Here is a 24720-nt window from a genome sequence, read left to right as displayed (position 1 = left end):
AATACCTGCACCATTTCTATACTGATTTTGCTTTCTACTGTGCAAAAACTGTATGCTATTGAAATCGCAAGCAATAATAGAAAGAAGTGCCGAGTATTGCAAGTTTGATTTCTACACCCAGGAAAAAAAATTGTTACCATAGGTACACTATGATCGAATTGTTTTAAAAATTAGTTAACAACTTTACCGCCTTTATAACAGACTTGGACAACTAGATTTATTTTAGCTTTTTAAAATTAGATTAGAATTAAAATTAGAGCATTTCAGTTTTTTCCAATTAGATTAGAATTAGATCATTTTGGGTTTTCTCAAATTAGATTAGAATTACCAAATTCTTAAAAAAAAACGAATTTGAACTAGAATTACATTTGAATATTCACAATAAGTTTCAGTAAATTGCAAATTATTCTAATAAGAAAGTAAATGGTAAATATGTGTGTGCTAATTTTGATGCCTTTTAGCATAGCATATGCTTTTCAGACTGTGAAAATTACGTTCCAACCAAAGAGTTGGAATTAAAAATTTTTAGAAAATTTTGCTTCGGGAGGGGTCAAGACAGAATTTTGCTTCGGGAGGGGTCAAGACGTAAAGCCTTGAAACATTAAATCTTACATAGGACCTACATTTGTTATTCTCGAACGTGTGCAAATTGCGACAAAATTAGAATACCAGGTTATTGGGATGTTGCCACGGCTTTTCTAAAAAAAGTCTAGATTCTAATCTCACATAAATTTTGTTCAGGGGTATGCCATCTGAGGTCCGCGGGCCAAATTCGGTCCACAGAGCAAAACTATACGGTTAAAACAAGCTTTAGTGTTAGGCCTGCAACGAGTAGTTTTACCACACATTTCATTATACCTTGTTTATCATATGAAACTTAGTCCTAAAATACTATTTGCTTTCTTAACGTTTCGACCAATTTGCTGACTCACTGTTTTAACCGTTATGAATGACTTAGTTACCATAGTAAATGTGAGTAACAAATTACTCGGCAATAAAACTTGCTGCAAAGCAGCGCTTTAAAAGTTTTGAAAAATGTCATTTGATGCGATTTGTTAGCTGCAGATTAAGCATGCCATTCTAACATGTTAAAAATGACAGGCTCTTAGACAGTAGAAAAAACAGGCAACATGGATTCGAGGAAGGCGCTCGAAGTGCCAGTGTTTTTTCCCAGCGCTTCCCGCGTGAAAATTCCCTTCGTCGGCGACGACACGCGAAACGTGAAAGCGATCAAGCCCGATCTGAGCCCGGTATGCAACCCCTTGCAAAAACACCAGACCAACGTAGGAAGCCAGCTAATCAGGGCGATCAGTAACGATTTTGCGTTCGCCAAGGATGTTGTTAAGGAGCGCTGCCCGCACACTTTGCCCTATGACGGCGACGAAGTACTAGGAATTTACGACGGTAGCGATGTAGTGGCTCTGGTGCCCTCTGCTGGAATATCAGGGGGCAGGTTTGACGTTCGAGGCTACAACCGAAAGGTTCCAGGCCATATCAAGCGCCTTGCTTTGCCCCAGGCCGCCAGAATGAATCAGAGAGATAAAACGGTTACGGAACGACAGGGAAATGTTTCGCCCACAAATGTAAACAGCAGGCAAGCAAGCCAGGCACAAACTGATAGCGGAGTTTCCGTTAAAAGTATTTTCATAACAGAGCCCGACAATTCCCCGCGACTTGTAGCAGTATCTGCTCCGAAACAGCGCTTGCCAGTTGACAAGAAAGCAGCTGAATGGGACGAGTATGTGATTGGAAAACTGAGCAAAGACACGGCCAGGTGGATTGTGTTTGATCACACCGAATCCGGTTCACAGCATGAACGATTAGACAAGTTGGTGCGGAGTAAATTCGGCGAAAAGATAAGCAACATCAACCTGGTCAGAGAAGAGGTAAGTGTTTTGTATGTCATTAATTTATGCATTTTAATATTGTAAAATTAACCTGCTAAATCGTATATTTCCTTTAGAAGCCTCGATTATACAAAAAAATGTTGCATATATTTTAAGCATTTGTATAAAAGTTTGCTTCTTTAATTTGTCCTTTATATTCAAAATGATTTCATAAGTGTTTTAAGGGATCACAATAGTCTCATAAATCTTTTCAATGAGCACTCAAAGTATAGCCTGCTTCTGAAATTGCAGAAAAAAAATAGGCAGTTAGTCTTTGTAAGCCGATTGTTGCCATCTAAAATATCTTAGTGGCTACAAAAGCCAAATCTTAAACAATTTTTTAATTTGTCAACAAATGTTAAATCTTTGCTCCTTTACATAACTTTTAGTATATATATGCATATATATTATATACACATATACTTATATTTAAATATTTTTTGGTCTAATGTACCTTGTCAGCTTATTAAAAACATAAAAATATGTGCGATTCCAATGCATCCCCATCAAAACGAATATTTTGCTAAAATTTTAGGCTGCTTTAAAGTCTTATGATTCAATGCTTGTTCACAATTTTAGGCGGAAGACACGACTCTTGAAGCTTTGGAAAAGAAAAAAGAACAAGAGCACAAAGCCCAGGTTCTTGCCAAAAAGGAGAAGAAGCGTCAACTAAAAGAGTTGACATTGCGGCAAGACAAGCTTCTCGGGCAGACCGTGGCACAGTACTATCGCCTGCCTAGGTTTTTACAACAGCAGCAAAGTCAAGTAACAACAGTCACAGGTGAGAAAGTCTTGGCTGGTCTCATGATTCACTTTCTGAATTAAGTATTATCCAAACATCCAGCATTATCTCAAATCAGTAGTAAACAAGATGTTAAGTATAACTCTAGGGTTGTATAAATATTCAGTTTTCTTATAAGTTTTAATTGCGTTTAAATAAAATTGGGTCATTTATCACAAATTTTGTACATGCAACAATTTTCATGTTGTTTTAGCAATTTTGTTATTTTTATTTGAGTGATTGGTCATAATCGGAGAAGTTTGCCAATTTCGTTAGTTTGGATTTTATTTTAATGTCAAACACACAACTTAAAATTGACTTGCTCTAATTATAACTTGGACTGGAACTTGACTTGTAAATTGTTAATTTTGGAAAAGTTTGATGTGGACTTAAACTATTTTTCAAATAACTTGACTGGGACTTCAAGTCATTTCAAAATGACTTGTTTACAACACTGCTGACTTTTCTCCAGCCAAAACTGCCATATATAATTTATGTCTTAAGCTTTGTAAACATGTACAAATCAAAGAAGAGATGGTGTTTTAATACTTTGCACATTCCAGATAAGGTGAATCAAACAGCACAGAACCTTCAGGTGAAGCACATGGAACCACCTCCCCCACCCTCAATGCAGGACTTTCTCAACCCTGCCGCAGGAAAATACATCAACGCCACCGAGAATGCTTTCGAACAGCAACTTTACACAAGTAATGCCAGTTAACTTATAATCAGGGCTGGAAAATAACAATAAAACACCATTAGCTCTGGCTCCAGCTCTGGAGCCATCAAGCACATATCCAATGGCTTCGGTGTCAGTAAATACATATGCACAGACTCCAGCTTTAGCTTTTGCCGTGTAGCTAATCTTTTTTAAGTTGCTTCAGCCGAGGCTAAATGAAGTTAAATTTGACACACAAAACTGTTTAATAGTTTTACTCAAGCAATTTATTTTTCTTTTGAGTTAAAACAGATAAAAATTTCATAGCTTAAGTCTCAAATTAATTAAAAAGGCTTTAGCTCTAGGTCTGGCTCCAGCTAAACTGCTTGGCTCCGGAGCTCCACCTTCAGCTTCCTAGCCCTGCTTATATTGGTGTCAGTATTATTTGTTTTACATCTTATAGTTTGCGGGAAAGTTCTTACATACAAAATTGTTTAAATAAGTGCCTGTAAAATCATTCAATTATGAAGCGAAGCAAATTTATAAATTCAAGTTGAATAATTCATAATATTTTATTTATATAATATTTTATATACTTAAAACACTCATCACAATATATTTTTTAAAGGATGCCAATTACATTGGTGTATATGTATTTAAAATTACACTATCCTTGAAGGTTATTTTTTTCTTAACAGACCAAGCTAAACCAGTATTTCAAAGAAATGGTGACAAGAGTCGAATCATAATGGACGACTTCTCAGAATATCGAAGCAATACACAAACGGTGTATCCGCTGTCCAACCGAGATTGGGCAGATGAACACAAAAAGAAAATTAAGAAACCAAACATCCGTCCAGGTATAACCCAAACCACATTTAAATACAATATTGTTTAAACTTCAGATTGGATGCAGTAAATCAGCAAGCTTGCTTTTGTTATTTGATTGGTGATTTGAAAAAAAAATTTAAGACTTTACATTTAGGCAGGCATTTAAGAATATCCGATTGTATCGGACAAAAGCAGATACCCGATGCCAAGCGTTAGGATCAATACTTGTCCGATACTAAGGTGCTATCGGTGCCGTTCCAATACCTAATTAATATATAGCATTTTGAGCCTTGGTTTTCAATAAAATGCAGCACATTTATTTTAAAAGGTAAACTAAAGAATCATATTTATTTGAAAAAGTAGTAGCCCCATGGCTGAAGGTATAACTAAATTCTAAAGCAAATTTTAGCAAAAGTTTTTGTTTAAATTATCCTGGGCTGGTAATACTTTTAGTTTAGATTTTGAAAAAATCTATAACTGAAATTATTTAAATGAAAAAACAAAGGAACAGACAAATATCTTCTTGCACATTTTAACAGTTTTTGCACATTTTTAACAGTTCAGTATATGTCAGGGCTTCATAAACTGGGGTCCGTGGGGCTCCGTGAACTAGTTATAGGGGTTCATGAAAGGCCAATTGAAATATTAGTGTACATTTAAGAAGTAATATATTTATCAAGGAAAAAAATAATAAAACGGTTTTGCACTGAATGGATTAAGACTCCATGTCACTTTCACATTTTTCGACCGAAATCAGCAGATTTATGAAGAAGTCTGTTTGTATTGTGACATAAATTTATTACGTCATATTGAAATTTTTGCATACCGTGGTCCACGCGAGGCCACAAAAAATTGGGGATCCGCGGTAAAAAAAATTTAAGAACCCTTGGTATCTGCCGAATTTAAAATGTAAATAGCAAACCCTCTCTTGTTAAGGTAAAATAACACGTGGCCTACAACGGTGGCGGGAACTTCCCCAACCTGCCGACTTCACCTCGGAACGGGGCCTGAACCCCCCAAAAAGCGAGTTGGTCAAGGTGGAGGAGTATGACGTCACAACGGGTTCGACAATGCTGGACAACGCTCCCATGATTCACATCATTGAGGAGTGGCGCTCCAAGTGGAAACTTGGTATGTTCTATCATTTTTGTTATATGGGAATTTAATCTAATGGGTTGATAACTCCCGATCCGTCAGAATTTCGTGCAGTTCTAAGCAAAAAGGTCTACGACAATTAGGGGCTCCAATGGCAGAAAGTCTAGACTTTTAGATCTTGAGGTTGTGGCAATGCACTAATTGTACCTTTAGGTAAACTCCCGGCTTAGATAAATTGAAAAAAAAATGTGAGATAGAATTAATAACACTTGACCCACCTGAACCCAAACGCTAAACCTAACCCAAATAATGTGCGTTAATTTAATAACTATTTGAACGCTGGGGAAAAATCTCAAACTCGGGTGGGCATGAGATAATTTCTCGGTCCAGGGTAAATAGGATTGTTACGTCGCAAATTGATGTATTGTTAACGCGTTTATGCCATTATTAAATCAACGCACATTATTTGGATTAATTAGGGTACTTTGGTTAAGTATTATTAAACTAAATGTTTTTATGCAGATTTTGTCAAATTAGTGCATTGTCCAAGACCTATAAGTATAAAAGTCGGACTTTTTGATCCTTTGGATGCACTAAATTGACCATTTTGCTTAGAACTGCACTAATTTCTGACGGATCGGGTGGTTGATAAACAATATTACTCGCTTTAATTTTGTTGTGTTTGTTGATAATGATGATGCTATTATAGGTGTAGAATAAGTTTATATGAGTAGTTTTTTAGTTTTGAAATTTCCGCTTGGGTAATCTCAACCACTTTGATGTTCAACCAGAATCTCTTGTTTTTTGCCTTGGCTTTCATTTAGGCAGATGTTTTTTTACCAAACAAAGTTTTATTGAATTGTTGATCAAAGCTTCTTTAAATCATACTATTTCCAGTTGCGTGTATTCTGTTTCTAAACTGGCAAAATATGTTATAAAAGCTTACCTGAAAGTGCAATAGGGCTTGTAAAACTATAGCGCTAGCTAAAAATGAGTGAACGTTGGCCTAAGCTTAGAATAACTTGTAAAAGTGTGTCTTAGGTAAGTATATAAGGGTCGGTTAAAGTGGTAACTTAGGTACAAGCTGGCGACTCGTTCTAAACTTCTCAGTCGACAGCGATATAGATAGTTTGTAAAATTGGTTGAAGTTAAATTATTGCTAAGAAGCCATGATTTAGATCATTTTTTTTTCATCCTATGGGTCGCGACGAAAATTGTGCCGCCGTTTGATTTGTTTAGGTAAAATTTGCGAAAGCGTATGATGAGTTGGCTAACATTAATTAAATACATACTTATTTATGCTCATGTGTAAACTTTGTTCGCCCACAAAAAGTTTAGTAAAGGGATTGCTTTGTGCGCCTTTTATAGCCGGACGTTGGCAGGAAGTGACCTTGGCGGACATCATGATTGACCTTGACAACATCCACGACCACGTGCGACTCGGGGCGGTGGCGGCTTGTTCAATGGCGGCACTTCACCGCATTCCGATCACAGATCTTACCACGCTAGGTTAGCACGCTTTACCTGGAATATGACGCCTAAAGGCAAGGATTGTATTGAGAACCTGTCTTCTGATTATTTTGCGCACCAAAATACTGGTCAAACAGGCGTTCCAACTGATGCCGTGGATTAGTTTTGAGGGTTACATGAAAGTGTAATTGAAATTTTGTTTGTCTCGAAAAAAGAAGAGGTAGTATAAAAAAGGTTTAGCATCTTCTCCCTAAATGTATTTTTACTTCGTTTCGCTTGTTTTATTTGCGCACGAGTTCGACTAAAAATATCAGGTTTCTCAAGGCTGCTTGTTTTGTGACATCATGGCTGAAAAAATGTATGCCGACCATAGTAAACGCAAACCAAATAAACTTAAGCAGAACAGTTGTGTCTTGTAGCAAGTTCGCTTCACCTGTAGAGTTTGCGAAGTAATGTGACCTGCAGTAACCTCGTGGAAAGCACTAACCTTTATTACCTCCCGCCAGCCGTTCTTCCAACAATTGACACTGCGGCCGCCCTGGCCAGCGGCCCCGACATGGGCCATCTTCCCGGTGCCGTAAGGGACAAGGTCCGGGACAAACTGGCCGACCGCAACTCGCGGGTTCGACTCGCCGCCGCCATGTGCCTCTACTCGCTGAACGAGTGCAACTCGGACGTGCTGGAAATACTCGAGGACAAACTCGAAAGCGGTGAGTACTGAGTAGGATTAACAGTAAAATTACTTTGGAACATAATGGTTGGAATTGGTACTACAGGGATGGCCAACTTTTAGCAGAATGGGCCACATTGCCGCTTTAAAAAAATGGATAGGCCGCAAAATCTATAAAATCAAAAAGATTACGCTTTTCGAGAGTGAACTAGTGTCGTAGATATGGAAGCAAATTTTGGACTTTTCGCGCTAAGCTTTTTATGCCGCATCATGCCATGGTACGACAGTACACCTTTGGGTTGATATATTTCCTCAAAACTGTCCGCAAAAACGCACATTTAGCAAAACAACGGTCAAAAGCACACATATTGTTTAACAAAGATGGGTGCACAAGCGTTCGATGGATATTGAAAATGCGACATTAGACTCGATTATATTCTCAGAAAATATATAAGATTAGGCCTCTATCAAGCACTGAGCGTTCGACACGTTTTGATGATAGTCGAAACAATTGTGCTAAATGAAATCTACTAAAAGTGAGAATAAGTGGTGGGCCTCACGTAAATATCAGGCGGGCCGCGGGTTGGGCAGTAAGTAGTAATAAGAATATCAAAGCCCGTACAGAAGTTGGTATCATTTTGAACGTGTAATAAAGAGTTATTCGATTCGTTGAAATGAGACGAACAAGTATAAAAACGTTTTTTAGGTTTAAGCTAAGACCGATAATGCAATTATTGCGAAAAAATGTGAGTGAAAGTATACAACTTTACGTAATAAGTAGCGATGTCCTATATTTGATCATTTTTTCCCATACCAACAACCAATATTGTTGGCCAAAATTACGGCTATCCGATACCCAATGACGTCATTATTGTGCTTCAACAATCCAAATAGATTAAATTAAGTTATTCGTACTAAAATTGGCTTTAGCGTTAAGAGGTTTAGTTACTTAAGTTTTTAACCTATCATTTAAAAAAAATACGTTTCAAGATAAAAAATTCCCACGCTGGATCGTAACTCATATGACAGAAATTCTTATATTGATTTATCCATTTCGGCTAGCTATTGTACATATTTAGCAAAAAGCTTGAGAAACAAGCATCGCGCCGCTGCCCCTAACTTCTAATGTTTCCCCTAAAAATCACATTAACCTTTCGTCAGGAGTTTTTTTTTTATCATTCCCGAATTGTGTAATCCCAGTTACAGAATACACAGTATGTATAGTTACAAGTAGTGATGTCCGATACCTGACATTTTATTCCGATGCCGATACCTGGACAAAAAGTATCGCGATTCGATCCGATACCAAGTGACGTCACAACTAAGCTCACAAATGTCATATAGATACGATAAAAAGGTTCAAAGAAAAGTTTTACCGTTAATAGGCCAAAATTTGCTCTACAGTTAAGAAGGTTACAGTTGGGCTATTATTAACCTGCTATTTTTCTTCATTTAAGGAATAAATCGCTGCCTTTGGCCGTAAATGGCTGCTCAAATTCCTATATACCGGATATCGTTCCGATCCGATATTATCGGACATTCCAAGCTACAAGTGAGGTAGTGATCGGATATACTTAAGCCCAGTGGTATTAGTGGTCCTTCGCCAATACCAGAGTTCGGTGCCGAATCAATAGCAAATTAATTTAGGCATTTCAGTCTTCTTACACATATACCAACTGAGCGTTTTCCACTTCGATTTTAGTCTATCTGATCGCCTGACGCAGCACGTTGTGCAACTTGCAGGCAGACCGACTGACAGAATGGCTTGTGCGCAATGCCTGGCACTGAACGGCAGCACCGACGCCAAAGTGATTCAGCTGCTCATCAAGATGCTGCTTGAGAAAGACCAGACCGTACAGGCCACCGCCCTGTTGACTCACGTCAGTAAACACACGGTGAGGTTTGCAAGGATTCATAAACAATGTACTTTTTTTAATTTCTCTTTTTGTCTTGGCCCCGTCGCATGACCTGTCTTGACGTACAACCCCCAAAACCCCAACCGGCTAAAAAAAATTTCATTGATTGATACGGACTGATCCCCCAGTGTGGAGTTGCTTGTACTAACAAAATGTGCAAGTATTGGCGCATGGTTGTTTCTCGATTCGCTCCTCTCTGAGCCTGCATAGCTCAGTTGGTAGAGCGACGGTCCCGGCTTGACCGGAGGTCGTGAGTTCGAACCTCACTGCAGGCCAGTTGTTTTTCTGGCTTGCTCTGCTTGCATCATAGATCGACAGATTCGGCGAGTCTGCGATGGCTTTTCGGTGTACTATTGATACGGAAGCCGTAATCGTTGGTCATAAAGCAACTTCCGAGGGGCTGATCACAGATGTTATTAAACACATATGTTTGTGTGTGTCTTTCATCAGCTAAAAAAAGTTATACTTTTTGCTATCTTCAACCACTTTGTTGTAAGTGCATTTGCTTTAAGGACTAGTTCATTTTGCGATTATATTTTTTTTCCTTCGGTCTACTGAACAGAAAACTTATTAATGTACTCAGTCCTCGACCCTTTTTAGTCGTACTTTCTGGCCTTTTCCAAACTCTTTTAGTTTCCAATTATTAACTTTCGAATAACGCGTTTCTTGGTTTTTGGGCTGCGACCAATCCTGTAGGTTGATAGTGATAGGCAAAAAGTTTTCGTAAAGGAATTTGCCATTAAGAAAATCTCGTTTTGCTTTAATATGACCGTTGTATGCACAAAACATAACAAGACGATTTCTTTAGAGTAAACGTCGCAAAGCATTTTCGGGAACACACAATAAGACCTACAAGGCAACAATATCTACAGCAGAATAATCTATGATACCAGATTAACAGCAACGTCATAATAATGCCAAATACACATTAATATCCACGGCAGAACAAGATCTAAATCGTCAAAATAAGACATAAACCTGTCGGAACACGCCCTAAATTCATCAGAATAAGGCCTAAACGACCAAAATAACGCCTGAAAATGTTCGGGTAAATTGGACGACCGTGCGGAGCGTCGGTCTGGCTTCGGCCGTTTACGTGTCGACGTTTTGGAATTTAGGTCTTATTCCGACGAATTTAGGACTTATTCTGATTTAGACGATATTAAGACTATTAGGTATTAGTCCTATTTTGGCTTATTTCCATCTGTGTTTTATTCCGACTTTGATGTTCGTTTTAGGTCTTATGGATAAAGCGCGATTTTCGAACAAGTTTAGTGCACTTTTTATTTTGTTTCCGCCAAGCTTATATAACTAGAGTTTAGACTATTAAAAAGCATAAACCGACTGGAAATGGTATAAGACTACAAACACTAGCCTGGCAAAAATACAAGTAAAAAAGGCCGGAGTTAATTTTTTATTTTAACTTGCCGCATAATTGGTTTTAACTTACCGCATTTTTTTCATTTGCAGCGTTTGGTTCATTCTCTTCTGGCCGAGCAGCTCAACAGCTGCAACTGGAAGGACAAGGTGGCCACCTGTAACGTGCTTTCGCTTCTCTCGGGCAACATTAATCGCGACCTCGTTCACAAACTCTCCAACCTCATGTGGGAAGACTGGAACTCTGAGGTGCGTCTTTTTGTAGGGTCGATTTTTTTGCCTGCGATTTACGACCACTCACCAATAAGTTGTTATCTGTTAACGTTTATTGCGTATATCCAGTGATTCTCAGCCTTTTATGGCTTACGGCACCCCTCAAAAATATTAATAAGATTTTCAGAACCCCGACTGGAATTTTCCTGAAATGTTTAATAGAAAAACTATTAATAGAAAGTCTGGAACATTCGAATCAACTTAAAACATGTAGGAAAGTGTTATTTGATATAATGGCCTCTAAACGTACACAAAAGCTTTGTCAAGAAGCTTACCAAATCTTATCAAAAATAAGATTCTTAAAAATTTTCAAATACCTATCGGCACCCTTGAGCATTAGAAATGGCACACCTGGGCGCCGCGGCACCGGTTGAGAACCACTGGCGTAATCCTCCTTTTTAGTTGATTGAGGGGGTTGTTTGTTGCCCTGTTCCAGGGTAGTCCAAACCAGTGCTGCGGAGTCGGTTGAAAATAACACAAGTTCGACTCCGGCCAAATCTGGCTCTACATTCTGTATTTTAGCTATTTACGTAACTTAATAAAGGTGGATATTCAGCAATCCACTCATACGGATGTTATATATTTCATTTCCCCACAAAACATGTTTGAAAAATATCCCACTTTATTCTATTCCACCTTTAGAATTCCCAGTATGCGTCCTTATTACTTTCGAGTTTGGTACTATGCACGTCGCACTCGGAACTTGGGTAGGGTCGTCTTACTCAAGTCCCGAGTCCCGAGTTTGACTCCAGTAGAACAAACCGACCCCGACTCCGCAGACCTGGTCCAAGCCCAAACTCGCCACATGTGGCTCGCAGTTTAATTTTTGTGGCAAGTTTGTATTTGTTTCAAAAATTCCCAAACATTTTTTAGTCATGTTGCATATTGATGTTTTGTAAAATGCGTGCAACGTATTTTCAAAACAAAACATATACAATTAAAGTTACGAAACAAATAAAACACATTTGACCTTGGAATTTTATAGCTTATTGTGAAACAATACGCAATGATATTGTGACTCCATAAGCTGGTTGTCTTGGACAACCCTGCCCTTTACAATGCCGTATGTGCAGTACAGAATCTTCGTTTGTTTTGTATGATGAATTTTTTGTCGTTTTTTTGATAACAACATGCATTAAATTTGCATGCAAACTTTTTTTTTGAATAATACTAAATCCATTAAGTGATAAAAACAGGCATTAGCAGCAATTAATGTATTTATTTCATATTCCTACTGAATACCCAAGCTGTTTGATCCATCTTTCATTAACTATTGATGGTGTTTCGTAATGGCATTTCACGAGAATTTTTTGTTTTTCCTTAAAGTTGGATGCCAGACATAATGTGACAGGAGTGATTGATTTCTTAACCTGTGGTTGAACTAAATCTGCGTAAATCCGCTGGTTAAGCGACCGCCCCAGTCTAGAAGGTCGTAAATTCGTATCTCATAAACACAATTTCGGGCATTGCCTAGTACGTAAACTATGTTGCATGACTTTGGTTAGCCAAAGCACTTGACAATATTTAATATATATATATAAAAAACTTTAAAGTTGACTAAAGGCGTAAAACTTATAGTGTAAAAGCTGTACAACCCTTATGAAGGCGACAATACAAAACGCATTTTCAAGCACGATAACACACATTTTTAAATCACACGCAGTTTTTTTTTTATTTAGGTCCGTAAGGCGGCGTCCAGGGCGTTAGGCCGGACCGGTCACGGGCGGGATGTCCACTTTGACCTGCGCGAAAAACTGACCAGGGGAAACGCGCGGGTTCGAACCGACGTCCTTCGGAAGATATCGCACCTTGGCATTATGACCGCAACCCTGCTGCCAGAATACCTCAAGTGCTTCAGGTAAGCATATGCCTTAGTTCAGTGCTTCTGAATCTTTTTCAGTTCGCGACCCAAACACATAAAGTTACATAAACCCTGTTGACTACTGGCGTATGTACTGAGACAGTTAATGCGACACAACACATCTAATTGTTTCGTCTTTGTCATACTGTTGCATAAATGTTACGTAATAATAATTCTAATTTCCCGATCTAATAGAAAACTGTAACATATAAAAATGCTTCGCGACCCACTGTTTGGGAAGCACTGCTTTAGTTGAACTAAGCAGGAGATACCTCGACTTTAATGCATTCTCTTATTAAGAGCTTTTTGTGCCAAATAAGGTCGTTCGATGGATTTGTATTAGGATTTTTACAAAGCTTTTTAGGGGTAAGGGATTCGAGAATTGAAAGGAATAAACATTTGGAAGAATTACAACCTGAAGATAAACATTTCCGTTATCTTTTACTAAATAATTTGTTTTTTTCTCTTTCATATAACTATCATATTAGTTCCATTGTGTGACTCCAAAATGACTTTTTAAAACACATTTCATTTTTGGAGGGTGATCGTTCTGTAACGTGCGTTAAAGTTAAAAAATTAAAGAATTCCGCATTTTTTTTTGTTTTCTGGCTAAATGACACATTTCGCTAGCCATAAATTATTCTATGCTGGTATGATGTTGAACAATTGAACACGCCAAAGAGCTAAAAACGATTTCCGGCTTAATCGTTACAGTGCCGAGTACGTTTCTGTTCGACTGGAAGCTTGTAGGACCGCGACCAAGCTGAGAATCGGCGACCCTACTGTGGTAAAGCAGCTCGTGCGACTCACCCAATTCGACCCTGCCTGGAAAATCAAAGCCTACGCAATCAAGGGTAAGATTTGAACCGAAGTGGCGCGAACCTCGACTCAACTTTGAGATATTTTGGGTGGTTGTTTGTTCCTATTTAGTTTAACTCTTGTCAGGGGTATATTTTGCAGTAAGCTGTAAATTAAGTATAACGTAGATACAATAAATATAATTGAATATAATAAGTCAGTATAATCTTCTTATTCATGTTTTCTCGGCCCCTTGACGCTTTTAAAATATATCACGTGACCCTCAGTAAGGCTTGAATTTGCCACTTTTGCTCTAGATGTATTCTAGAGTATACACGTTTTATCTGTTACAATATACATGTGTTTTTTTGTTTTTATTTCAATTCACACGTTAACTGTTGGACATTATTCACTTCAATTGAAACGCTATACAAACGTCAATCAAATGTGTTGAAATCAAGTCATTTGAGTCCGAGTCAAGTCATTTCAACTAAGAAGAAATCATGTTTAATTGCTACTCATTGCCAATTGCCATATCACGTTAAGTATTAAAAAAACTAAAAATAATTAACGTAAGTATGTAGTTAAGTAAAGCACATATCTTTAACCCTATATGCACATGGCTTGAGCTCAAGGCAAGATATTTGTCCAAAAGAATGTGGTGGTCTATTCCGTTTTTACCCGAATTTTGTACCCGCTTTACCCGAAATACTTGAACAAAGCCAAGTCATTTACAAACAGTGACTAAGGTCCTCGCGTACGACCAAAGTCATTATAACATTGTTAATTACAGACTGGGTCCACTTTGATTGCTAAGCAGTACATTAATATATTAGCAAACAATTAAACCTGCCAAATGCCAGCGGGCAACTAAAAAATAAATCCACCCGAGGCGGGATTCGAACTCGCAATCTCCAGAAGTCGTCGCCTACTTTTACTCCCAATGCTCACATTAAAATCGTAGCAAACAATTAAAACCTCTCAAATGCCAGCAGCAATTTAAAAAGAAATTAAATCTACCTGTGGTGGGATACGAACTCGCAACCTCCAGAACTCGTCGCCTACTTTTACTTCCAAAGCCACACTATCGCGCAGCCCTCGGCGAGATCGGAATGACAGACGACAAGGTGCAGGGCGCCATCGTGTGGGCACTTCGGTTCGAAGATGAGGCCGGAGTCCGCCTGGAGGCTTGCGTCGCTCTTTGGAAGCTGGACTGCAACTCGCCGGAGGTGGTCGGAGTCCTCCAAGATCGAGTCCTCGTTGAGCCGGATGCGACAGTCAAGGAGTGAGTTTTCTTTGTAACTGAAAACTAATGGATCCGATCCGATACTGAAGTCTTTATCAGTGTACGGGAATTTATTAATAACACAAAGGCGTACACAAGTGGATTATTGAGACAGAAACAGCATTCGTGTCAGTTAAACATCATCCCCAACCACTTACAGGTAACTCACAATATGTGCTCCTACCGCCACAAGCTAAACACACCAACTGCCGCAAGGACAACTATAATTTCAAGGCTCCACGTTAAGTAATAGAATGCTTTTACACAATAAATAGGTCATAAAGCACTTGCATAATGCGCTTTTGCTGTTAACCTTAACATTGACAAAATTCTGTCTGTTGCGGTGCTTTCTAACCTTATACCTTTTAACATTTAGGCCAACTTTTAACAACTTTTTAACGGTGATACTAACTTTTATCAATTTGTTTTACCTTGTAGCTCACTTTTACCAATTTGTTAACTTTGCTGCAGTCAACCATCAACAACGTCTTTCACCTTGCTCACATTTACAATTTTTTTTGACCTAGGAGGCCAAATTTTATTAACTGTTTAACTCTTTTTAACAACTTTTTAAAGCCAACTTTTACCGTTTTGTTTAACCTTTAAGCTAACTTTTACTATTTTTTCCATATTAACGCCCTCTTTCAACATTCTCTTTAAATTTTTAGCAAATATTTTACTGCGAATGAATTTCAAGGCCTATAATAGCCGTATGTTGCAACCAATGGCAAAATAATCAAAAGCAAATAATAATAGTCTTTTGCGAAAGCGGTATGTAAACAAAACCGAACAGTGCTTCTGTATAAGGTTGCAACTTCTATTTCCCCCCAAAAAACTATTTTTCCTTTTTTAAATATGTAAAAAGTACACAACACACTCATGACTAGCACTGGTCGACTGGGAATTCAATCGAATTATCCGACTTTTTTCGTAAAATTATAAGTTTAAAATAACATGTTTCGCTTAAAGCCAAATTAAATTTCCTGCGAATTTTCGCAACCCTATATACAAGAGACACAAAGCGACCTTTAACCATTTAATACAGGGTTTTTTTACACTGAGATGTATGTACCCCTTGGAGGTCTGTTAACCAGTTTTAGGGGGTCCATGAAGGATTGAAGGCCTAATGTAAATATTAGTGTATAATCTTTACTTAAAAACAAAACGGTTTTACACTGAATGTAGACTCCAATAGACTTTCACATTTTTTGGACTGAAATTAGCAGATTTATGAAGTATATTTGTATTATTTCGGCAATTTATGATGTCATCTCCAAATAAGTGCTCGCCTACCGTGGTACACGCTAAGCCAAAAAAAATTAGTGATCCGAGATAAAAAAGTTTAAGAACCCCTGATTTAATAGGTCCACTAACGCACAATGTGTATTTTTTAAAACCACCAACAACAAACGTAACTGTTGCGTCACCACGACCGTTTGTGACGTCGCGCAGGCAGGTGGGCATGACGCTGAGCGCGTTCGGCATGAGCGGGCCGGAGGACAACATGGAGATGATCCGTCAGATCAAGTCGGAGGTGCGGAGGCTTTGCAAGAAGAGCGTGGTGGCTGCCAAGGTGATCATGTACGAGCGGGAACTGGACAAGTTCGAGAAAAAGGTAACTTTACAGCAGGGGTGTCGCCAAATGTGGCACGCGACCGGTGTTCTCTCTAATAAAGTGCGCAACTGCGTTGCGCAGCCACGCCTGACAAATTGCGCAGTAAAATTTGCTTTTGCGCACTTTCATCATTCTCAAAGTAAAAGCTAAAATATTTTCAATTTTTTGCCACAAAAGTTTGAGCTTTTCGCGTTGGCCATTTTTCGTTGATGTTTGTAGCTAAAAGCAAGTAAACAAATCAAATCCGCATTTTCGATTGTAGAATTAAATGTCTAAAGAAAAAAATAAGTTTAGAACAGTGCCGAACACAGCAGTGGGGTGTTTGACAATAATTCAGTTACATTTTTAACACAATTGCCATTTTTATGTGATTTCTGTGCAGATACAGCTGTGAGGTCAATAATGGCCCTCACAAATTGACAAAATCATCTTGATAAATGCGAATGAGCGAATAGTTCGCGATTCTTGATTGTGCGCTAAAGGCATCACAATTTCTATTTTTTCAAATTATACATTTTGTCAATTTAACCCAAATATTCGAATATTTTTCCTCGCGACCGCTTCGTTGCAATATCCTTGAACATATTTAACTGGATTGCAGTTGCTAGTACAAGTTTGTTGAGAATATTTGTTTTATTACGTCACGCTTTGTGAAGTCATCTTTAAAATTTTCACGCCTCGCCCCAATACAAAAACATTGATCCGCCGCGGGCCCCTGCCAACGCAGCCTTAAAATATTCTTGCGCACTACACTAAATATTTGCGCTGTAGAAAATATTCTTAGAGGAAACACTTCACGCGATAAAAAATGACACGCAAGTCCCCCCGAAATACTAAAATTGTTATTTAGCCAATTGTCAAAACATGCTAAATTTGTTATACAGCCAATTGCCATTGTTTATTCACAATAATATAAAACAATCACGACAACCAACAATTACTTTTGATATTATAACATTATACTCTAGTGGAGCCTAGCATTCACATAATATTATATAGCTTGGTGTGAAGAAAAAAAAGTTAGCTCACCGACGGACAGTTATACGCATTTTTAATAAATGTTTTTATTTTTTGTAAAAAGCGCTTTTAAGATTGAAAAGAATTAGTTGCGAAACTTTGGCACGAGAAGAAGTTATAAGATAAAAAATGGCACACCGGCCTGTTTGAGTTGGGTACCCCTGCTCTACAGCCTATGGCTCCTGTGCAGTTGTGGGCGTTATATATAGGAATGCACAAAACTTCGTTTTTTATTCAGTTTCGATAACTGCTCGATATACGTCTTTTTCTAGCAGTTGAAGTTAAACTATAGAAAATTTTTAAGAAATCGATATATATCTATTTTAAACATATAGTTAACTTAACTTTGGCCGTTTTGGGGGGAACTTTACTTAATTGACCATAGTAATGGCGTCGTTTGCTATCGGATCGGAAAACCGTACTCAAAATGTCATCCAACCTTAACGTTAAATAAAATCGACATATTTCTCTGGTTTTTGAGCTTTGGTAATAGCTCCAACCCTCGTTGGTGTAAATATGAAGTGCAGATAAAAATCGATAAAAACACAATACTGAAACAAGTAACAATAATTACCAGGGAAAGACTTATTGCTATTTTCCTTTATCTTCCCTCAGTTATATTTGTATGTAATTTTAGAGAAATCCCGCTGGTGAATTATTTTTGCCTAATAACTGCTAGATTTAGCGACTATATATTTGTTCCAAGTTTTGTTTTAAACTGAGCGTACCTCTTTACTGATTTTGCTGTCGACCAGGCGCAGTACATCGGCGATCTGATCGATGACGTAACTTCCGATGACGAAAGCAACGACGATGACGTGGAACCGGAAATCGCGGACGCGCTGAGACAGTCAAAGACGCCAGGTGGACAAAACAAACTAAATGCATAGAACATTGTCCCGCCTGGACATTGTAGCTCAGTAGCTTAAGTCCTCTGAAAAGGCCTGCATTAAGGCGCCCGAACGGCGATTATCCACTTCTTTTTTTTACTGTGAACTGGCCCCATCTGCTTTGTCCCGTCGACAGGGTTCAATATTTGTACGAGGGTCACAGTTTACGGACTTTCGGTCCCAAAGCGTCTCATTAAAGCCGATTACTTCTTGCTACGCTCGCAATCGGCCGAATAGATCTACACCAGGTGTTCTTAAACTAAGGTCAATGGACCCCTTGGGTGTCCGTGAACTGGTTTTAGGGGGTCTATGAAGGCCTAATTGAAATTATATTACATATTTGAAAAGTAATAAATTTTCAAAGAAAAGAGTTTAATGAAAAATAAAACGGTTCAATTTATGACGTCATCTCTGAACTTTTCTTGCCTACCATGGTCCACCTGCAGCAAAAAATATTGGTGGTCCGCGGTAAAAAAAGTTTAAGAACCATTGATCTACACCCAAACATGTCCGTTCGAAATCATGGTCTCGACAGTTATCAAAGGATGGATTTTGTTAAGAAATTGGTAGCGCACTTCTAAAATTAAAAAAATCAAACTTTCGCCATTTTTTTGTACAAAGTGTCCAGTTTTCTAATTTTCATGTTTGAGCCAAGTTGTGAATTTATTCAACAGAGTGAGCAATTTTGAATCACGGCTTACCCAATCTGTCAAGTATCGATATACCTAAATTAAATAAGAAATTTTAATGAAACCGTAGTTTTAATTTTTTTTTACAAGTAATTAAAAAAATAAAATCTGTGTGTTTTTAGAAAATCAAAATCTATGTATTTATTTTGTTTGAACACCAAGTCTCCATGCATTTTTACAGAGAGTCGTCCACGTTCTTCCCAGCAACGACCTCCAAGTATAACCTTGACCCCTATTGTCGGAAGACCTTCCACTAGAGGTCAGTCTCTCACGAATTTATATGATTTCAGTTTTGCAATGAAACATGTAATTGTAAACAATGTAAAAAACAGGGAATATGATCCTCAAAACAACAGAAAATATAAACAATATACAATATATTATACATATAACCTATTTACATAGACTATTCAGTGCTGCGAAAATCTTAACAGCATGTTGACCGAAATTTAGAAGCTTAAGTAACTTCACTCCTATACCTAGGCTTCCAATATACATATAACCTTTTTATACAGAAAAGTAACTATTCAGTGTTGCGAAAATTTAAACATTATGTTAGCCAGAATTTAGAACCGTAATTAACTTTACGAGTATACCTTTATTTCCAATGTACATATAACCTATTTATACAGCCAAGTAGATATTCAGGGTTGAGAAAGTTTGAACAGCTTGTTGACCAGAATTTACAACCTTAATTAGCTTTATCACTATAGCTTTGTTTCCAATATATAAATCACCTATTTATACAGCCAAGTATAGCTATTCAGTGTTGCGAAAATTCAAACAGCATGCTGAGAAGAGTTTAATTAATTTTTCCACTATACCTTTGTTTGCAGTATACATGTAACCTATTTACGCAGACAAGTAATAATCAGTGTTGTGAAAATTTTAACGGCATGTTGAATTTAGTTTAGAACCCTAATTACCTTTATCACTATACCTTTGTTTCGAATATACATCTAACCTATTTCTACAGCGAAGTATAGCTATTCAGGGTTAACAAAATTTGAACAGCATGTTGGCCGGAATTTATAACCTGAAATAAATACCGCTGTAATTTTGTTTCGAAATCTGTTGTAATTTTGTTGCGAAATACATTTTATTCGTACGTTTTTTTTGCGACAGGAACTCCGCGTGTCGAAACCATTGCTGAAGAAGCTCTACTTTCACCGACACCCAGCGGCAGGACAGCAGAAAATTCGATGACGTCTAGAGGGCGCTCGTGATCTATATTACCTGACCTTTTTTTGTTTCCCGCCTCGCTCAGAATTTTTTAATATTTTAATACAAAAAGGTAACATTTGGTCGTGTTCGTTCACGATTGGTGAAAAAATTTGACAACGTTTCGAGTCTTTTCTTTGTTAAAATCGTCGAAAATAGGTTGGAGTTTGCACAATTGGAAAATCCCAAAGCATCATAATTTTGCCATATTTCCCGTCTTCGAATCATGAGCTATAAGTAAAAAGAAAGGAAAATCTGATGAAATATAGTAAAGTGTTGTTGACCATAAAATCTCAAGTTCATCGTCTTTAAAGATTGTGAAGGACCCAGTTAAAATTTACGAATTTCATTCCCTTCAAACCAGTGTTTCCCAACCTTTTTTACACTAGTGCCCTCTTGGGTTCAATAATATTTCATATCGCCCCTCATCTTGCTTTACAGTAAAGTATTATATTAATCGTTGTCTAACACCATATTGTCTTAACTTTCGTTTCGATAAGCTGTCAGTCATGTTTTAGGTTGTCTGACGTACATTCTCTGTAGGAATTATTACATACATTATTTCACCACGTTATGTCATACTCTCTGCACCAAGATTTAAATCAGGGGCCGGCAACCTTTTCTAGTCGCGGGCACCAAACAAACTCAGAAAGGTCTCTGTGGGCCGCACAAAATGTTAACTAAGAGTTGTGTTATTACAATGTTAGAACAAATTGAGTTATTTAAGTGTTAGTTTTTTCATCTATGCTACTAATGAAAAGTGTAATAAAGCTACTTTTAGGAAACGCGATAAGTTAACCTTAATACAGTGGTCGGCAAACTTTTCTTGTCGCGGCTTAAAGTAATTTTTTCAGCGCTATTGTAGGCCTACTGAAACCACTACGAAGCAGTGTTGGATTCAGAATATTTGATTTTTAGGTGAAATATTAAACGGCGCCTTTATGCCCAAAACTGTGTCATACCATATTATAAAACATACTATACAACGGAGAATATACGCGCGAAGCGCGAAAAAATTTTGAATTACACATAGTTAAAGTTGACAAAAAATATATTTCGACAGGCATTTAGGACCACATTGGGCACGTGGGTCTTTTCAAACTGAGCCAAATCAAAAAGTCTATGCCACACCAACATTTACAATAAAGTGCAATGAATGTACCGCTATCACGCGGCCCACAACTACATGATAACAATCAGCTACTCAAAAGTAACTCGCGGCCCACTAAAAATGGCTCTGCGGCCCACAGTTTGCCGACCACTGCCTTAATAGATAGTGTAATTCAGTGTTTGTTAATGTTTTGAGGTCCGAGCGCACCTGGCGTGCGAAGCGAGCGCGATTTTTTGGGGGTATACCAGCATTTCTTTTAAATTTCCTGCTAGTTTTTATAACATTGCCGAAAAAAAATTAAAAAAATGTTAAAAAATAGATGCCTAATATTTTTGAATACGTGTTTCGTTTGTCCGCGACGCACTTGGCAGCCTTCCATGGCGCAAATGTAAAGTAGCGCTGATCTAGTCACTAACACCATCAAAACGTAAACAAACTTGACGTAGAAAGATTATGGCGCGAAGCGCGAAAATTTTTCGCCCGTACCCAAATAAGAAAAAGACCCAAAACGCCCCCTTGTAACTCGCCAACACCCACAAGGGGGCGGTACCGCCCACGTTGGGAACCTCTGCTTTGAACACCACGAAATTTGCTTTTATCTATTTAATAACTACTATAACCAGTATTGAAGCTGACTGGATTTGTGGGCTCCTAAACTAGGTTACCTTTCTTTAAAGTGGTATTTCGATAAATATTTGGATCATTTTTCAAGAAATCAATCAAATCGTATAGGTGGATAACGTGTACCTAATATAATGTAGGGAGCTTTAAATGCCAACCTTCAAATTAAGGAAAAATAGTATATTTTGGAACCATGTGGTACGTTGTCCGCTTCCGAAAATTATCAAGAACCACGATTTAAATTCTTGACGATTGGCGTTTAAAACAAGACCTTTAAATCTAAAACAGATCCTGACAGAATGTCAGAAGGCATTTATTACATAGTAAGACTAACAAAACCCATGTAGTAAGAGGTATGCAATCTAACGTTTCGAATAACTCTTTATTCTTTTTTTTAACCATTATGCTTCAAAGATTTTACATAGATGTAACACTTTGTGTGAATTTGTTGTAGGCCTATTGGCGTTGCGGGACCCCCATTTGGGAACTCCGGCCTAATGGATAGTGTGGATTTAAGTCTTGAACGCTTACAGTTGTTTTAAACTCCTACATGTCTTCACGCAATCCATTATTTTCCACCATCGTAAAAAATTTCGTGATACACTTGAGAATCACTGCTGTACACGCCCACATTACTCCACTGTTTTAGTTATGTAAGGAAACGCCGCTCCCCTTGCCCCGACCCACCTGTGTCCCCTACTAGGAACACCGGAAAAAGCTTCACGACCCGTTGGCCGCTCTATTATCAGGTATTTGAACACACCCGGAAAACGCCATGTTTGTCTCGAAACGTAATGTATGGAAGTAGCCGCCTTGAGGATATAAATAAGATGCGTCTTTGTGCCAAGAATATTTGCGCTGCGTGCGAAATACTCCCATTGTCCTGCTGTAAGAGGAACCATTTCTTTCCCATTTTTTTCGGCTTGCTCGTGACCCACCCGTTATGTGAAGACACGCCTGTTTTACTTGCAATTATAATAACATATTAAAAAACGTGTTTCTCACCAGTTTAGTCCAAACGATAGTGGTATTCATTACAGTATAATAATATTTGCCGATGTGTTGTTTTTGGTAACCAGTACTGCGGACTCGAAGTCCATTTTAGTTACAAATGATTAGAGTTAAAATTAGGTGTTATAATTGGACATTTAAAAAAATCGCATTATTCATCCTAATTTTTGCATTTAAAACAGTTTTCTTTGCTTTTGCGTTTTGTTAGTCGTAATTAGTTGCTCATATTAAACTTTAAAAATGTTAATAGTGTAACGTTTAATTTTTATGGCAATAAGTTGAAGTTGACTTGTAATTATGATTTGACTGTGACACTTAGGCAACTGATGACTTAGACTGGTACTAGGACTTTTGAGACGTATTTTAAATTACACTTTACCCCTTTCCGTGTTCGTATTTCGCTTCTTTACTAGGTAGCCTAACTTGCGTTCCAAATTTGCATTCAATAATGACAGCGAGCCAATTGGTTTGATTTTATGTGTGAAATTGCTGCCAGACAGATCAGCAATTTTGAATTGGTCAAAACCTCAACCAAGCTCTTCTATTAATATTGTAGGTCTTGAAGTCAATGCCGCGGAAATATCAGCCGTTTTAGGCCAAAAATACTTCTCCGTGCGTACTAAGCTCGCTTTCAACAAAGCTATTATTAGAATAACTATTTCTTACTATTGTTAAGATAGTATCTAGTGAGTCGTGCGAATTGCTTTATTTTGGCCAGATCCAAATAGGAAGCCATATACTTATCATAAACGAATCATATTTTTAGATTATGTTGTGCTAAACCAACTCTTTTAAAAATTTTAACAAAGAAACCGTTTTTGAACTTGCAAAACTAAGGTAGCCTACTTGAAATGGTACGTCCAGCCATCTATTTCTGGACAGTATCAAAGTGCATCTTTTATGCAATGATAGGGCGCATAAACCCGTTCAAAACTTGTAATTATTGTTGTTATCAGAAAGAATGCAAGTCTGATTTAACAGTATATTGGACGCCTACGTTTGGGCCTTTTGTTGTGCTTCTACGGCAGTTCATTGAACAGACGCTTTCAGCCCGTTGGCCGTACTGGATTATCAAGTTTCAAAACACGCCTAGAAAACGCCGTACCTTCTGCAAACCAAAGCTATTAATAGAGTTGCCGTGTGGTTGAGTATGTTACTGTTTTTAGCCAGACATTAGTAAACTGATGTTTTTTGAGACTTGTATCCATTTTGATAAAACCCTTGCAAACAAAAACTCACAAAGTTTAAATGAAGACAAGCTAGGGAAAATCTGCGTCAAACTGATTTGGTAAGTTGCCACAATGACTTTACATTTTTTAAATTGCTAACAGGTTTTTATTGGCTATGTTCTCTGATATGTTATGGGGAATTATTTTAGTTAACAATAACCTACTTGTTTCAAAAGAAAAATTATATAGTATATTTTTTCTTTCTTGGCTAGTTGCAATTGTGCGGTTTGTAGCCTACACCCACGCTACTCCCTTTGTCACTATACTAGGAACGCAGGAAAACTGTATACAACGCGTTGGCCGCTCAATAATCAGGTTTCAAAACACACCCGAAAAACGCCGTGTTTGTCTTGGAACGACGTGTATTGAAATAGCCGCCTTGGGGTTATAAATAATACGCGACTGTACACAATAT

The 24720-nt window shown here is 37.8% G+C and overlaps 1 protein-coding gene across 1 annotated transcript; it reads left to right on the top strand.

Annotated features, from left to right (window-relative positions):
• Positions 1 to 1036: 1036 nt before the first annotated feature.
• Positions 1037 to 20401, top strand: LOC146135999 (HEAT repeat-containing protein 4-like). The gene is made up of 16 exons (XM_083395530.1): positions 1037 to 1886; positions 2466 to 2667; positions 3231 to 3374; positions 4024 to 4185; positions 5093 to 5287; positions 6620 to 6760; positions 7228 to 7431; positions 9135 to 9286; positions 10778 to 10933; positions 12637 to 12815; positions 13533 to 13672; positions 14712 to 14901; positions 16354 to 16516; positions 18289 to 18397; positions 19294 to 19371; positions 20238 to 20401. Exons 1-16 carry the CDS (start codon positions 1131 to 1133, stop codon positions 20336 to 20338), a joined length of 3072 nt encoding a protein of 1023 aa, XP_083251656.1. The 5' UTR covers positions 1037 to 1130; the 3' UTR covers positions 20339 to 20401.
• The last annotated feature ends 4319 nt before the right edge of the window (positions 20402 to 24720 follow it).

This window comes from Ascidiella aspersa, chromosome 8, assembly GCF_963924565.1.
Source record: "Ascidiella aspersa chromosome 8, kaAscAspe10.2, whole genome shotgun sequence".
Lineage (NCBI taxonomy): Eukaryota > Metazoa > Chordata > Ascidiacea > Phlebobranchia > Ascidiidae > Ascidiella > Ascidiella aspersa.
This window is presented reverse-complemented; position numbering and strand designations above follow the sequence as displayed.

Excerpts from the sequence above, each read along its gene's own strand:
- LOC146135999 (XM_083395530.1), top strand. The coding sequence starts at position 1,131 with ATGGATTCGAGGAAGGCGCTCGAAGTGCCAGTGTTTTTTCCCAGCGCT. Across the intron at positions 6,761-7,227 it reads CACAGATCTTACCACGCTAG|CCGTTCTTCCAACAATTGAC; the intron begins GTTAGCACGCTT and ends ACCTCCCGCCAG. Across the intron at positions 18,398-19,293 it reads GAGACAGTCAAAGACGCCAG|AGAGTCGTCCACGTTCTTCC; the intron begins GTGGACAAAACA and ends GCATTTTTACAG.